At 53.8% G+C, this 16,529-nt stretch overlaps 2 protein-coding genes across 4 annotated transcripts; both read right to left on the bottom strand.

The window, feature by feature from the left end:
- Positions 1–287: 287 nt before the first annotated feature.
- HMOX2 (heme oxygenase 2) lies at positions 288–9,469 on the bottom strand. Of its 2 annotated transcripts, none has more exons than XM_069029773.1 (6): positions 9,361–9,469; positions 4,782–4,884; positions 2,943–3,060; positions 2,196–2,687; positions 1,128–1,248; positions 288–1,046 (listed from the first exon to the last, which is right to left on the bottom strand). In XM_069029773.1, exons 2-6 carry the CDS (start codon positions 4,859–4,861, stop codon positions 922–924), a joined length of 936 nt encoding a protein of 311 aa, XP_068885874.1. In that variant the 5' UTR covers positions 4,862–4,884; positions 9,361–9,469; the 3' UTR covers positions 288–921. The 2 variants fall into 2 exon arrangements, with proteins under 2 accessions (XP_068885874.1, XP_068885875.1); XM_069029774.1 differs by lacking the exon at positions 9,361–9,469 and adding an exon at positions 8,201–9,291.
- Positions 9,470–10,030: 561 nt separating this feature from the next.
- LOC138118643 (zinc finger protein 436-like) lies at positions 10,031–14,386 on the bottom strand. 2 transcript variants are annotated; one of them, XM_069029771.1, is made up of 3 exons: positions 14,337–14,386; positions 13,863–13,980; positions 10,031–11,474 (listed from the first exon to the last, which is right to left on the bottom strand). In XM_069029771.1, the coding sequence occupies exon 3, from the start codon at positions 11,270–11,272 to the stop codon at positions 10,274–10,276; it is 999 nt and encodes a 332-aa protein (XP_068885872.1). In that variant the 5' UTR covers positions 11,273–11,474; positions 13,863–13,980; positions 14,337–14,386; the 3' UTR covers positions 10,031–10,273. The 2 variants fall into 2 exon arrangements, with proteins under 2 accessions (XP_068885872.1, XP_068885873.1); XM_069029772.1 differs by lacking the exon at positions 14,337–14,386 and adding an exon at positions 14,062–14,204.
- Between the last annotated feature and the right edge of the window lie 2,143 nt (positions 14,387–16,529).

The raw sequence follows: 16,529 nt of genomic DNA, 5'->3' as shown, positions 1-16,529 counted from the left end.
GGTGGGGGTACAGCAGTAACAAGCACAGGAGGAAGAGCAGCAACTTCCCTACCCACCAAGGAACCCCCTCAACCCAGGCAAGCCCCAAACCCTGTGTCCTCTGAGCAGGGCAGTGGGCGTCCACACAAGGAAACCCCAGGGGGAACAGCAGGGACCGTGGGGTGCTAGGGCAGGACTTCCTCAGGGCCTGCATGAGTCAGAGACAAGTGAAACAGTGTGGGACTCTGCACACCCCCCATTAGCCCCCTCCCCGTTCTCACAGTGATACGCCTTTGGCTTTCCCCAGCTACAGCATTGCAACTTTTTATTCCAGTCAAGGAAAAATAACCAACAACCAACCCTCAACCCCAAAGTTGCACAATATACATCTGTCACCTCCATACCCCACCGTGGTCCTGCCCCCAGCCCCAGGGAGCTCCCTCCAACAGGAGTCAGACAGTTCCTAGGACATCCCTCCACACAGGACACTCCTTTGCGATAACAGCCCCATGGCACAGCCTCAGCTTCTCAGGGTAGGAAGGCAAGTGCTCGTCGCTTGAAATGCTGATGACATTCTGCAGTTGCAACCCAGGGTGGGAAACCCCCTCCAGACACTGGTCCAGGGATGGAGATGAAAAGCCAAGCATGTGAAGCCATTGCCAGGACAGGACAGGACATCTCTAGCCTTAAAAGCTGCCCCAGCCTGGGCAGGGCAGTGCTGCAGTGGAATCCTCACCCCCTCGCACCAGCCAGTCCTGTGCACTAGTCAGCTAAAGACGTTGTGTTACAGCGGTGTGTGAGGAGGCTTGGACAGTCCCGCAGGATTCCTGTTTATTTCCTTACTCCCACTCTGCAGCCAACTCACCACCAGCAAGAGAAAGGTCTGAAAACAGGCAGGGCACATCTCTCCCCTTGCCCCCGAGCAGAGCCACACTGTTCCTGTCACAGGATGTACCAGGCTGCAGCTCCTGCTGCCACGGCCACGCAGGCTGCCAGCACCAGCTGCACCAGGGGCTGCCTGGCCAGGCCCACAGCAGCATGGAAGGGGCAGCCAGGGCCTGCCGTGCCTGCAGGACACAGAAAGTACTGTTAGCACTGCCCATCCTGTGCCACACGCCCATGGCAGCTCTCTCGTTGCCACCACCTACCCAGTTTGTCTGCATAGTAGGGGCATTTGCGGATGTCTCCTTTTCCGTCATGGACTGGAAAGCCTCCATCTTGGGCTTCTTCTGCCAGCGACCTGCCGATCTTGTCCAGCTCATCAAACACCTGCAAGGGGTAACAGTGAGCACGTGAAGCAGGCAGAGCCAGGCAGCTCTCAGCCAGACCCCTGGAATCATCTGGAGAACGAGCAAGCACCACTCCTTCCCTGTCCCCAGACACCTTTCAGGGCATCCACTGCAAACCTGTGGTGACACCTGGCACACACTGCAGCTCCAGGAAGGCACAGCCCATCCCAAGAGCATCCAGTCAGTCAGGAGCGAGGCAGCACCACCCTGCTGCTCACCTCCCAGCCTGCTGTGGGTGGGAGTGTGAGGCAACAGGCTCTCCCCTCCCTGCTGCAGACCCTTAGAGCTCCTGCAGTGGTCAGGCAGCTGCTCTCACTGCCATGGGATTCCATAAGGATCCTGACAAAGGAGCCAACCACACCTCACCATGTTTCTGGCCAGTTTAAATCACACTGACCTGCTACAAACACAAGATTAAAACTTCCATCTAGTAGCTAAATCTGTGTTCATCCCCTGGGGCAAGCAGCAGCTCAGTCAGGTTTGATGAGAGGCAAATGCTATGGGAGGAACAGGAGGCTCCAGACATTTTTGACCACAGAGCAACAAGTCAGACCTGAGCCAGGAGATGAATTGTCACCAGGGTGATGCAACACACTCAAAGTTTGAGGCTGTCTTGGCCCAAGAGCTCTGCTCCCCTCCCTGCTTCACAGCCACGCAGCCCATGGGAATCTTGAAGTCATACTAATTTTGCCTTAATCAAAGGGCTTGGCTGTGATGTTGGAGAATGGGAGGAATTCCTGCCTGACAGCAGCTCCAGAAGCTAGTGAAAGAGCTAGTTCAACTAGAATCCCAACCCCTCAAGGAGGGGCTGTGGTGGTCTCAGCCCCAGACCACTGCCTGGGTGAGTGGTGTGCCTGAATTAACCTGGGCCAGACCTAAAAGCTGCAGCACCTACACATACAGGAGCTCAAGGGATTTGTTTAGTACCTGCATGTTAAATCTGAAGGCTTTGTTGGCCTCTTCCACGATCCTTTCCTTGGTGTTCTTGTCAAAGTCCAGAGCATTCATTCTTGCCCTATAAAGCTGCTTGAACTTCTGTGCATTGGAAATGTTGTCAAACACGTAGAATTGGATCCCTTCCTCAGTACTGGGCAACTTCAGGGCCCTCTGGGCTACCTTCTTCAGCACCTGGCCACCTGAGAGGTCCCCCATGTAGCGTGTGTAAGCGTGAGCCACCAGAAGCTCTGGCTCGTGTTGTCCCACATGATGGATTCTGTCCACATACTGCTGAGTTGCCTCTGAACACTGGATCTTTTCTTTCCAGTCTTCTCCATAGAAATATTTGAGGTCTTTGGCCAACGCTTCTCTCCGGTGAAGCTCTACGGGGAAATACAGAGGAGCAAAGACTGGGTTGTTCTTGTTGCGATCCATCTCCTCTTCCAGAGCAGAGTAGGTGAAGTGCAGGGCCACGGTGGCCAGCTATGGACAGAGCACAGCTCATGTGAGAAGCTGGTCACTAGATGGGCACAGCTCATCTCATGACTCCTCCTGCATGGAATTGGGGTAAACAAGAGGAAACCCCCAGGCCTGGCACAAAACCAGCAGGCACTGCTGGAAGGAGCAAAGGCTCTGCTCTATCTACCACCATAACACCCCCAGGGCTGTGGGGCTCTGCCTTGAGTCTGCATCAGTCACTGGGTACATCAAAGAGATGGGGAGCAGAGCAACACTCACCTTGAAGAGCTCCTTCTTGATCCGCCCCTTCAGGAAGTCCTTGACAAACTGAGTGTTCTCAGCACGGTCGTGCGATTCCTTTGTCCCCTCCTTCAGCAGCTCCGAAAGGTCCATGGGGCTGCAGGCAAACAGGAGAGCTCCTTTCACCCCACTGCCACACACAGCAATGAGTTTATCCCTGCTGTGTTTGGAGGGATCTCCCACTCTCTACCATCCCAGTTCAGAGAATATACAAGCTGGGACCCTCAGGCCACCCCACAGGTGGACCTGGCACCTGCTGGAGGAAGCAGCAGGGTGGCAGCAGCCCATGTGCCAACCATACTTGCCACTCCAAGCAGGCTGGGGCTTACCAGGGGCTCTGGCCCAGGATGCTGAAGCAAGTGCCAAGGACCCTCTGATCCCTGCACCATGACTTCTGCTTCTCATCCATGCGAGCCCAACAACGCTACACAAGCATATGGGGAGCAACTATCAGGGCAGGCTCAAGGGCATGGGGGCCTTGGTATCTTCTGCTGGAGAAGAAAGAAGGCTCAGGTGGGAGCAAATGCATGCATAGGCAGGTCCCCAGCTTTCCCAACTTGGATATCAACTGCTGGAGAAGAGATAAGAGCTGAATGGCAAAAGAGGGCAAGAACACCCTTAAAAAGTTCCCTTCTCCTGAATTACACTGGTTTTGCAAGTTTCCACAAGGTGTCTTGTTTTAAAAAGGACCCAAAACATTAAAATCTGTGGTTTTAGGCTACAGGTACTGCACCTACCTGGACACAGAATCACAGAAAGAACTAGTTTGGAAAAGACCTTTGAAATCATCAAGTCCAACCTATGACCTAACACCTCCTCATCAATTAAACCATGGCACTTGGTGCCATGTCCAGTCTTTTTTTAAACACATCCAGGGACAGTGACTCCACCACTTCCCTGGGCAGATGATTCCAGAGCCCAATCACTGTTTCAGGGAAGAAGTTTTTCCTGATGTCTAACCTAAACTTCTCCTGGTGCAGCTTAAGACTGCCTTATCCTCTTGTTCTGTCAGTGGTTGCCTGGGAGAAGAGACCAACCCCCACCTGGCTACAACCAGGTACACTATCAGGACACTGGTACAGTATCAACACATACACTCACTCAAATCATGTCAAAGCATACCTTATGGATTTTATCACTAGTTTGCTACAGGTAGCACATTTGTGTTAGCTCTAAGAGAGACTTTGAACACGCCAGACCCACTGCGTGTGCCAGGAGAGCCAGGAAACATTAACTCTGCATGAAGCTGAGCCTGTCAAGTCAAAGAAGTTGACCAACCTGTCTAGGTCTTCTAGGTGACCCTAGTCACCCTTCCTGTTTTCCAAGTCTGAAACCTTGGCTTTTAGAACATGTGTGTGAATTTGTTTTTTAAAGTAACTTCCTAGAAAATGTCCTTGCCTAGACCTGGGTATTCTGCGAAGGCAAGAGCTCACCACAGCTGAGTTCACCTCTCGAGTCAGTTTTCAAAACAAGAAGCTGCTATCACATGAGCCTGTCCAGTAAGCCATGGAAAACTGGCTCCCCTTGGCCAGGAAGACACAAACACAACTGCCAAATAGTTGAAGTGTTTCTGAAATGTGACTTTGATAGTAGAGACTAAAAAAACCTGTGTGTTGTCAGCCCTGCCAGATCCTTCTTTCCCATCCCTTCCACCCTTACAGTACAGTATGACTACAGAGATTTCACAGCACATGTATTTGATTAATCACTTATTGGGGTCCCTCACTTCTTTCAGATGAGAAGGATCACTCCTTTACCTGGAAGATCTCCTGCCCTGCCCAAGGTTGTGTCTGTCCCATTGCGTAGGACAGAACTCACCTGACAGGGTCACCTTCTATTTCCTCATAGCGCAAGATGTCCTCCTCTCCCCCCTCCGGGCTCTCCACAGCTGATGGCATTGGGATCACTGCTGGGGATCAGTCTGAAAAGCAAAATCAGAGAGGGGTTTTCAGGGGAAGCTGCCATAGCAAAGGGATGGGTGCGAAATGCTGAACAGTCCAGCAAGGAGCTCTCTGAGCAGCTCCACCAGGCAGGGCAGTGAGGAGCAGCCTCTGGCTGTTTCCACCTCACACCAGGCACTTCCAAGGAAGCAGATTTGCCTGTTCAGTTCAGCTACCTCGGGTGAGCCTCAACACTGACACCCAGTTCACAAAACATTAACCTCAGAGGAGACCTACAGCACAGCAGCCTGCATTCCATTTCCCAGTTCAGGATGGCTCCCGGCTGAAGATGAGACCTCCATGCTGGGAACCTGCACTGGACTTGCGAGCTGGCTGCTTTCCCCTGGTGCTACCAAATATTTCCCCAATGTCACACTCCAAGCAGAGTAACTGGAAAGGGAAGCCCCTCTCCTTCACTCAGGAGGAAGAACAAGCTACATTTCCACAGCAGTACAAAGCTTCCCTGGAAGAAAGCAGTGAATTAGGCCAGCTGAGTGCTGAAGTCAGGGAGCTCACAGGGGAAACAAGAACATTCCCTGTGACAGAATAGAGGAACTTCCAAAGCAGGGGCAGATTTCACTGCTCTGCCTTTCCTGAGCCACTCTCCAAGCAGAGTGAGCTGCAGACAGCTCCTGCTCCCACTCACACCTTCCTCTCCTGCCTGACAGTTTACTTCAAATCCCACAAGTAATCGGGTTTCCCCTCCTCTTTTGCAAAAGGAAATAAAATCTCCTTTAATGTAACAAGATGCATAAGCCTTACCCAGAGGCAGGACCAAGACACACATGGATTACATTGGCTGAGCACAGAAATCCAGGCATCTCATTTATAAAATGGACCTGTAATCAGCTTTGTGCAGAGCAACACCACCACCTTACAGGCAGCCTTGGGAGAGCACTGGGACCAAGGAGCTAAGCTGATGCTGGCTCTTCACTCACCAAGAGAACCATCCTCATGCTCCCCCACTTCAGTTCAGTCCCCCTTGCCAGGCTGCACCATGGATTCACTGCTCAGCCCAGGCTGGGGATTGGGAGAACCAACAAGCAGCTGCCTCGAGCTTGTCAGCACAGGGCCAGCACTGGCACAGCAGCAGCTGGGCCCCAGCTCACACGAGCACACCAGTTACAAATCAATTGCTTTCCAGTTCCTCACCCCAGAGTTTCTAAGCCCTGTTTCACAGCCACCCTCAGTGCTCTCCACACTCCAATCAGGAACTGGGGCTTGAGCCCCATCATCAGGGGCAGCACAAGGCTCCCCCCAGCTCAGACACAGCACCTGGTCTGGGGGACTCATCACCAGGTGAAGATTTTCCCTGTGATCACACAGTCTTTATGTTCCCTGGGACAGAGTCTTCCCCAAGGGAAGACTGATCAAATGCCTTATTTTGTGACACCAGGAGCCCAGGGCTGGGACAGAAGTCGTTCAGGGTCATTTGGGGTGGCAGCCCTACATTCTCATCATCCCTCCCTTGACGTGGCATGGTGCAGCCTCTCCACCCCAGGATAAAGGTCAGGGCAGAAACCAGCTTCAGGTGCCGTACTGCCTATGTGATCACTCGCTAGGCAGCTCAACTCAAGGACACATCTTCACTCCTCACACAGCTTCAGATGCTGGGAAATGCCCACTGTGGGGAAGGGACACCAAAGCACAGAGGCAAATGACCCACCTGAGCTCAGTCAGGAGCCTGTTGTGGGTACAGGAGGAAGAGCCCACTGGCCTCCTGCCAAGGCAGATCACCAGCTCTGTGACACCCTGCCTGCTTGCTCTGCTCATGGCAGGCCAGGACCTCCTCAAGAGCTGCAAATTCCAAACTGAAACTAGACAAACTAGTTCAAATTTATCTTATACTCCCAGAAAGCTGGAGTCCTGGGACTGAGGTGTGCTGTCCCCACACACCTGCAACAGCCACCAGTACAAAGCAGCAGGTGAGAGCAGAGCTACAGAGCACCTGAACACCACTGATCCCTTGAGAGAGGCCTGGAGGCTGACATCAAATCCAGTCCAAAGGAACATAGCAGGTCAGGCCTCAGAAAGTAGTGGTTAACAGCAGCAATGGCTCAAGGCTCCCAATGGCCAGACACAGATGGCCCTGAGATCATCACATCTGCTCACTCATCAGAGCCCCCACTCCCACCCCCTGAGCACACTCATGTTCACACAGCAACTTGGTTCTCCATGTCACACAGGGGACCTGGTGGGGTCTCAGGAGACTTCACCCAACCCTGTTACTAGTGTTACAGAAGCACAACTAATGGGAATGGTGGATGACTGTCCCAGGAGCACTGTCTGCTGTTGGGAGCAGGGATTAGCATCCAAAAAGTCATTGAAGGCCCTTGGTGCACTCTCAGACTTTTATCTCCCCTGGTGTGTTTTGCAGGGCTCAGCCTGACAAGTTCCTCCCCGTGGCAATGGGCAGGGCAGTGGTAACACCAGTCCCTGTAGCCCCAGGTGAGGGCAGAACACGTGCAGGAAAATGTGGACACTCAGATTTTTCCTGATATAGTCTCTAGCACAGACACCTCCCCAACAAGACACGTCAGCACAAACCAACCCCATCCTTCCCAGTGCTGGATTATTGCAGAACTGGCAGGAAAGGCAATCAGAGCCACTGTGTCTCATACCACCACACACCGTTTCTTTTACTCAAAAACTGGCAACTGCAAGCCCCAGTCTGTGGTCACAGCCCTGGTTTCTCTGCTCCTCTGAAAGGGGGCATGTCCCACACACCAAGGAGGAGGCTCAGGCAGCTGCCACCTCCTCTGCAGAGGCTGGAACGTCATTTCATTTGCTGCAGGGAGCTCAGCTCATCCAGGACCTGGCTGCTGTTCAGGGTAAACATGTACCTCCCAGTGCCCAGACAGAGCCTGCCTGGGAGCAATCCAACAGCTACCAGCTGGGATGGCAGGGCTGGAGAGTGGGGAGGAGGTTTGGTACAGAACACCTCAGCATTCCAAACAGCTCTTTCCCAGGGACTGTTCAAATCCCCTGAGAAAGCACCTCTACCTCATCTAGATGTGTGCAGTTCGCCCCTACACATATCTCCTCACCCAGCTGCACAGCTGTTCTTTTCAGGGTAGGAAGACATTTAATCCCAATAATCCCATGCCTTTTGAAGGAAGAAGACACTGCTGCTGCAGGGAAGGAGGACTGGAAGCCCTGGCTCTGCTTGGGCACTCTAGGAGAAGTTTGGTAACTCACTAACACCCAGGCAGTACAGAGTTCATATCTGCTGTTTAACTTTTATGCAACTTCAAGGCATTTCCCCACACACAGAGCTCAGAGCATGTTTGGACCTACCTGACCATCACTGCAGCGGAAACAAACCTCAGAACTCCAGGCTTAGAGGCTTGAAGAATCATCCCAGAGGTTACCTGGCAATCCCAGCAGGAGAGATTCTCATCTTCTGAGGAGGGATTTGGCACTGACTGCTGCTGGAAATGAAGCCTCATGGACTAAATTACCGCATTATCTGATCCCAGGGAGGTTGAAGGTTTCACCTGGACACAGTCTAAATTTAGGCAGTAATTCAAGTCTGAGACACTTCTAGCAGTGCACACACAAATGCTACTTTTGTCTTCCAGAGCTGCAGCCCAGTACCTCAGCAAACTAACCAAAGGAAGCTCCTGGTGAGCTCAAAGACCTTGTCCAGTTCTGCCCTTTGGTGGTGGCCCTTGTGTCAAGCAGCCCATCAAGAACCTATTTTGTCACCCTGGCTATGAGAACAGCCAAGGGGCAAGTCAGGGTTGGACCTCGGGTGAGAAAGAACACATTGTGACAGACACACACGATATACCGAACAGCCTCTCTGGGGAGAGCCAGTGCTTGCCCTGCCTGTCCCAGCACGCCGCCAGCTGTGCCCAGGACGTGCCAAGCAGCGCCAGTGACGGGCACTTAGGGCTGATCTGTGCAATGCAGTGCTGAGGCTTGAATAGGACAACTGCCAATAGCAGAAAAGGAGGGACAGCAACAAGCCTTCGTTCTCCAAGCGCTTCTCTGAGCTCAGCGGGGCCAAGGAAAGCCAAGCGGCCCCGTCACCACCGGGAGCACGCAGCGCAGGGCTCTTGCCCCCGAAGCCCCGGGCGTCGCTCACGAGCAGCCGCGCAGAGCCACTGCGGGGCTCTGAGGCCCCAGTGCCGGCACACGCCCCGGGGACACAGGGCAGGAGCAGGGAGGGCTGACAAGGGCCGGCCCGGCAGGTTGGCAGCCCCGCACGGGCACGGCTCGCGGGCGGGAGTTGTGGGCCCGGGCGTCCCGGGCCAGGACAGGGCAGTCATGCCAGCCGCGACAGCCGCGGCGGTCCGCGGCAGGGAAACAGGGCTCTGAGGCGGTCCGGGAGGGCTTCCCGGCCCACCCGCCGCCGGGAGCAGCCAGAGCCCCGCAGCGTGAGTCCCACGGGAGGGGAGGGCCCGCGGGCTCGGGCCCGGCCGCGCTGCCATGGGGACGCGCCCCGCACTCACCGCTGCCGCCGCCGCCGGCCCCGGCCCGAGACAAAGGCCCCGCGCGGCCGGCCGGGATTTATTGGCGAGAGGTCACCGCGCGGCCAATCAGGAGCCGCGCTCGGCACGCGCCGGCCATTGGTGAAGGCGGCCCAGAAGCCGCGCGAGGGCCCCCCCTCTGGAGGCGGCCGGCGCGCGCGGCCGCGCACACGCCGAAGCCGCCAATTGGTGGAGGCGGCCGAGACGTCACTCTGACCGCGCCCCCCCGCGCTCACCTGGCCGGTGCTACGCAAGGCCCCGCCCACGGAGGGCCGGCCCGAGCGCAAATCCGCGCATGCGCAAGCGGCGCCGCGCCCGGACGGGAGGAAACGGCGGCGGCGAAGGAAGGAGGGCGGCAGCGCTGCGGCACCGGCGGCTTTATTGGCGGCTGCAGCAGCCGCACCCAGCGCAGCTGCCGCCCCGCAGCCCCTGTAGGGCCGGAGGGACACACGGACAGCCAGCGCGGGGGGCTGACGGCACCCGCCCTTGGGCTTCTTTGTGCTGTGGCCCCAGCCCGCGGGCTGAGGGAGGGAGCTCAGCGCCTCTGAACACAGAGATCAGGAGCTTTTGTTGACCGAGTGTTTGCGGGCTCTAAGATGGTCTGTGTGCTTCACTCTGTTAATTGTCCAGATATGGGCACAGAGTCATTTACCTTCTGAAATACACCAAGCACATTCCAGCCTTTTCAAAGCACTTCTTTCACAAGAGCTTTCCCTCCGAACACCACCAACTTCCCCTGCTGTGTCCACGCTCCTCTCCAGACCTCCAGCTCTTCGCACTGACTCTCCCCTATTTGCGCTTTCCTCCTTTAGGACTCGTTCTCCTAAAAGAAAGCGCCTTCCCACTCCGCGAGCAGGGCAGTCAGTGGAGCGAACGGAGACACGGGGATCAGACCCTAGGGCTCCACCGCCCTGTGGACGTGCCGGTGCCGCAGGAGCGCGGAGCTCACGGCGAAGCCCCTCCCGCAGTCGGCACAGGCGTAGGGCCGCTCGCCGGTGTGGGTGCGGCGGTGCTGGGTGAGGTGCGCGCTCTGCCTGAAGCTGTGCCCGCAGTCAGCACAAGCGTACGGCCGCTCCCCGCTGTGCACCCGCCAGTGCCGCAGCAGGGCCGACCTCCACAGGAAGCTCTTCCCGCACTCCGTGCACTCGAAGGGGCGCTCCCCGGTGTGGAAGCGGCGGTGCTGGATGAGGTGGGAGCTCACCGTGAAGCTCTTCCCGCACTCGGAGCACCCGTACGGGCGCTCGCCCGTGTGGAACCGGCGGTGCTGGATGAGGGCCGAGCTCACGGTGAAGCTCTTCCCGCAGTCGGAGCACTGGTAGGGCTTCTCCCCGGTGTGTACCCGCTGGTGTTTCATGAGCTCGGAGCTCTGGCTGAAGCTCTTCCCGCACTCGGCGCAGCCGTAGGGCTTCTCCCCGGTGTGGACGCGCCGGTGCCGCGCCAGGGCCGAGCTCACGCTGAAGCTCCTCCCGCAGCTGCTGCACGTGTAGGGCCTCTCCCCGGTGTGCACTCGCCGGTGCTGCACCAGCTGGGAGTTCCCAGAGAACCTCTTCCCGCACTCAGCACACCTGAAGGGCTTCTCCCCGGTGTGGGTCACCTGGTGCCGGAGCAGCTTCGAACTCACGCTGAAGCTCTTTCCACACTCGGAGCACTCGTAGGGCCTCTCTCCTGTGTGGATCCTCTGGTGCTGGATGAGATGGGACCGCTGCCGGAAACGCTCCCCACACTCGGTGCAGGAGAAGGGTTTCTCTCCAGTGTGGATTCTCTGATGCTGGACGAGGTTGGAACTCACACGGAAGCTCTTCCCACAGTCCCCACATATCATCAGTCTCCCCACAGAGGAATTCCTCTGCTGGATAACATCTGGCAGCTTCCTGAAACTTTTCCCACGCAGCATCACTCGGCTTTGCCTCTTCTCCAGAGGTCTCTGAACCCTTTCTGACCTGTGTGGGATGACTCAGTCCTGTGCAGGACTCTGGGAATTGTTCTCCTTGGAGAGTCCTGCAAGTGAAACCTCAGGCTTTGCTGGCCCAGGGATGCCTTGGTGGGGATTCTTCTCTTTTTTTGCTCTCAATCCCATCTTCAGCTGCAATGAGAATCTGGAGAGAAGTTACAGACAGGAAATTTTAGACAGGGGAAATCAAAAGGGATCAAATTCTAAAAATTCACCAGATTGACTCTTACAGAAAGTTCTGATATTTCCCTCCAAACTACACAGTGCATTTCTCAGTATGTTCACAGGAACAAACCCTGGGAACAGCCCTGTGTGCTCTGACAGAACCTGAATCCACCGAAATTATTGGCATATTAGAGGTAAAAATTTAGCGCTTGAATGGGAAAGATGGATGCTCTTCTAGGATATCTGAAAAGTTATTAAAAGCTGAATTGGGAGTCACAGAAGTGCCACAAAGAACTGTCCTCCTCAGCAGAACAAATGCAACATCCCTGATCTTTTGCTGCAGAGAGACACTCCCTAAGGAGACCCTGTCCCTAAGGGATGAAATATCAGACACCTCAAACATGGCTTATGCCAGTCTCAAAGGCAGAAGAAAAGCAACTTTATGCTCTCATGGATGTATGGGAGAGCATGCAGAACTGGGATGAGGAAGTGCTGTCTTGGAGCAGGAGAGTCATGGCAGAACTCAGCAAGGAGAGTCCAGAATTACAGCCTAGATGATAGAAGTACACATTTGATCACAATGTGATTTCACAGTGAACTCCTGAGATGCCTTTTACAGTAGCTTGGTGTGACATTGACACTTCATATAGTTTTCCTTGAAATTGTTCCATGAGAGCAACAGTAACTGGAACTTTGGTAGCCATCTGTCTGCAGCTACTCCATCCAGGTGGGATCTGGAGGAAAAGAGAAGGGGGATATCCAAAGACAGCATAAGAACATGAAGCCCTTGCCCTGTGGGTCTGACTTACTGAGCAGATATTGGAGCTTGGGAAGTTGTTCTGTTGCTGTTGTCTGTAAAGGGCTTGATAAAAATCATGATGACAGGACCTCACTGGAGGTGTTTTAAGTGAGAGTAAGTTCACAATGCTCAGGAATTCATACTGGAAGTGTAAGGCTGAACTGGCAAAAAATTAATAAGCAAGCAAGAAAGGAAGAGTGTGGTTCTTCCTCAGCCCATGCCAATTTGGGTTGATGCTCAAGCCACTGATATGCCCAAGACTGCCAGTGCTAAGCTCCAAGTCAAGCTCCAGGTAATCAGAGTAAGTGCAGACATTGGGAAAAAACCTAAATATCACCTTAAATGTACCCTTGGATCTCTTTCTCAAGAGACCCCCCTTGGGGCTCTTTAGAGATGTCACCAATTTTAGCAAAAGGGAGATCTGCAGTCCAAAGGTATTCCCAGAGACATTCCTCCTTCACCAAAACTGGTAAGGAAACAGCTGCTACAGGATGAATGACCCTCATGAGGTGGGAAGGAAGGGGAAGGGGAGGTGCTTATCATTCTGTTATTCAGACACAAAGACTGATTATAAACTCTGTCAGAACCTTATGATACTGACCAACCAGGTGACAGGGGAATGACAGAGGACATTCACTGCACTGTAAACAAAGAAGTGCAGAGGGGAACAGCCTCTCTACCAGGATGAGCCTAGGATGTTCTTGATACCATTCTGGAATAGGTCCTTGGAGTTAGAGCAGATGGGTGAAAACTGCAGCTCCTAGGCTCACAAAACAGCCCATCAAATGTTAATGATTATTAGGGAAAAACAGAGAATAAAGAGAATGTAATTGTGCCCTTGCAGCTCAAACCCCACAGCCTGACTGTGTGCAAAGGCAGGGATGGATCCTCCATTTCAGAGAAATTCCAGTAGAGCTGAGGGAGATACAGAGCATGACATGAATAATAAAAGGCACAGAACAGCTTCTGCATTGGAGATAAAGGGTACAGCTGATAGGAGTATTGCAGAAGACTATAAAACCACAAGTGGCCCATGGGTGGGTGGAGATCCCTCCTGTACCATCTGCTCTGAATTAAGAACAAGTGACATGAAGTGAGCTACTAGAAGGCAGCTTCAAAGCAAACTAAAGAAGGCAGCAACTCACAAAGCAGCTGAATATGCTGTGGAACTACTGGCTGCAAGCTGTCACAGGTGCTAAAACATGCACAACTTCAGACAGCAAGAAAATACAGAGAGAGCTGTGAGATACTGAGACATTGCTTGTCCGCTTCAGGAGTTTCTGAAGTCACAGAGTGCCAGGGCCTGGGAAAGCATCCAAGAACACACCACTGCCTGTCTGCCTTCTCTGGGACCCAGCACTGGCTGCTGCTAGGGACCACTGGGAGGACTGTGGTCCATCCTGGTATCACCAATCCCTTGCATTCTGGTAGGGTCTGGGAATCCTGGAGCAGTTTTTCTCACTGATAGGTTCACAGATGACTGGACAGTGCTGGGTTAATGGTCAGACTCCATGATCATAGAGAGCTTTTCCCAACCTTAATGATTCTATGACTGTACCATCCCCTTACCTGCATAACTGCTGCTCAGCACTGTCTCGGTCTTCCCTCGGTAGGCGCGGAGGTGGGAGAACCACAGTTCCTTCTTCTGATGCACGTGGGAAATCATTTCCAGCTCCTTTCAGGGGACCTGCTCCGGGGGGAAGACACAGGGCGGGTCAGCCGGGCCAGGACTTACCCGACCGAGCAGGGGGCGTCTCTGCGGGGGTACCTGAGCCAGGCCCCCTGAACCGCTGCGGACCCGCGGGAGCGGGGAAGGAAAGCGGGGCTGCCCAGGTCAGGGGGCAGCGGCGGGGCCTTCCGGGGGTCCCAGCCTCGCCGGCGTCCCTGTCCCAGCCCCACCGGGGTCCCGTCCCAGCCCCGCAGCTGTCCCCGATCCAGCCGCACCGGTGTCTCCGGTGTCCCAGTGCCAGCCCCGCCGTGGTCCCGCCCCAACCCTCCGGTGTCCCCGTGCCAGCCCCGCCGGGTCCCGGCCCGGCCCCTCACCCGCACTCGGCTCCGCTCGGCGGCCCCGCGGCCCCTGAGGCGCGGTCACGTGACGGCCAATGGCGGCCAATGGCGGCGCCGCTGGCGCTGCAGGCGGCCCGGGATGGCGGCGGCCCCGGCCCGCCTGAGGGCTCGGTGCCCATCACCTGCTGCCCGCGCCGTCCCGAGCCGTGCCCCCGTGTGCTGGGCGAGCCGCCACGGCCGCCGGACGGTTTCCCTAATTAGGGGACTTTTGTAGGGCTTCAGGCGGGAAGGGAATGCCCACCCCGGGGGGAACACGGAGCCTTCGCTGCAGAGGCTCAGTGAGCAAGACACGATGGCAGCCAGCGCTTTCTGAGGAGAAGAAAATTTCCAGAGGACACCAGAGCAGAACTCTGGAAATCTGTACCTGGGCTTCATGTGCTTCCAGGAGATGGGTGCCCGACCTGGGCACTGTCAGGGGCTGGAGCCACCTAGTCTTGAAAGTGTTGGGAAGGGAGCAGTGGGATTGTGCTGGGGCATGAGTTTAAATTCTTAGCAATCACACATGGTTTGGGTTGGAAGGGACCTTAAAACCCATCCCATTCCACCCCATGCCATGGGCAGGGATGCCTTCCACTAGACCAGGTTGCTCCAAGCCCCATGCAATCTGGTCTTGAGCATTCGCAGGGATTTGGAGTCCACATCTTCCCCGGGTAATCACAGGGATGGCTCTGCCAAAGGCTGCGCCACCTCTGCCAGGCACTCGGTGCTCCATTAGACATCTGACATGCAATGCCTCCAGAAGAAATCTGATACTGGGACGATATGGAAAGCAAACCAGCGCATTTGAAACACACTTTCCAAGCAGCCCTAGTCCCCTTGAAGAATTGCAGGGAGAATTACTCTCAGATTTATCCCTTCCACATCTAATCACTGGCACTCTAAGTGTGGATCTGTTGGCCCACTACAAGGCATAGGCACTGCAGTCACCACTCTGGGCTTTACAGCATTCTCATATTTTTCAGTTTAACTGGGCGCTCCAAGGGTCTTGACCACGGTGAGGGATCAGAGGCATTCATTAAATGCCATTAAACAGGGTGACTGTACACACCGTGCCTGTGTAAGAAAACGGCTCTCTTCTCACATGCAGAATTATTTCATAGGCATCTTCAGCACAGCCTTTCAGAATAAACCTATTTAGGCTGTTTTTTCAGGCAGGAAATGTGACAATACACAAACCACTATGGGGTATCCCAACTCAGTCCCACTGGTCATTTGATTGTCACAGCAAATTTAGAAGCTCACATGGTGCTCACATAAGACAGAAGCTTTGTGCAATGACAATGACATTTCTTTAATTGAAAAAAACAACTAATACTTTAGTTGATTTTTTTTTTTTTTTGGCAGCACTGGAAGTATTAAAAGCAACAGAAGTATAAAAATAGTTTTGGTAACTTAGTACACAGTTGGAAATAAAAAATTGTGACAGTGTATCTTCCAAGATAAAGTAGCATGCATTAGGAAGGTAAAATCCACGGAAATATTTACAAATCGAATTGTTTGGCAACGCAGTAGCACTGGCAGACAGCAACACCAGCATTACCTCAGGCAGGCCCGCTTTGCTCAGGGGTTAATGAAGCAGGAGAATGAGATAGGATTCAGATAATTTGCAGTGTTTTTCAGACATGTCCTCGTGGTCTTGAAGGCTTCAAAATGTTTTAAATCCCTTTCTCATAATCTAAGAAAACTTTCAGAATTACACTTTGTCAACTTCAGCAATAAGGAGGCATCAAGGCAAGCGTCTACAATGTAGTCAACTCCAAACCCTGACAGCAAAGATGTGACATTAAAATTCAACTCTTTTTTCCTAACATAGTAAAGTGTTTTAAGAAACGATGTGATTTGAATGATTAAAATTTATGTCCACTGAACTGGGATGCTGCATTCAGTGAAGGTAAAGATGTAATAATTGATCACAAAATCTTTGATTGTGAATATAAGTCTTACCTAAAACCAGAACAAAAATACTGGGAAGGGATATTCATATTCCCATATTAAGATTAGTTAGTAGGACTGAAGCTTTTCCACATGTGAGGTGTGTACTTGAGAAGTACAGTGAGGGAACAGCATCAACTGGAAGGCCAGTTTAGGCAAGCCCTGTCCTTCTCAAAACAGTCATTGCTTGCAGCCCTTGGTGAGGAAGGTGTGAGAGGAAAAGGGCCATTTCCCTTC

This window comes from Aphelocoma coerulescens, chromosome 14 (genome assembly GCF_041296385.1).
Source record: "Aphelocoma coerulescens isolate FSJ_1873_10779 chromosome 14, UR_Acoe_1.0, whole genome shotgun sequence".
In the NCBI taxonomy this organism is placed as follows: domain Eukaryota; kingdom Metazoa; phylum Chordata; class Aves; order Passeriformes; family Corvidae; genus Aphelocoma; species Aphelocoma coerulescens.
This window is presented reverse-complemented; position numbering and strand designations above follow the sequence as displayed.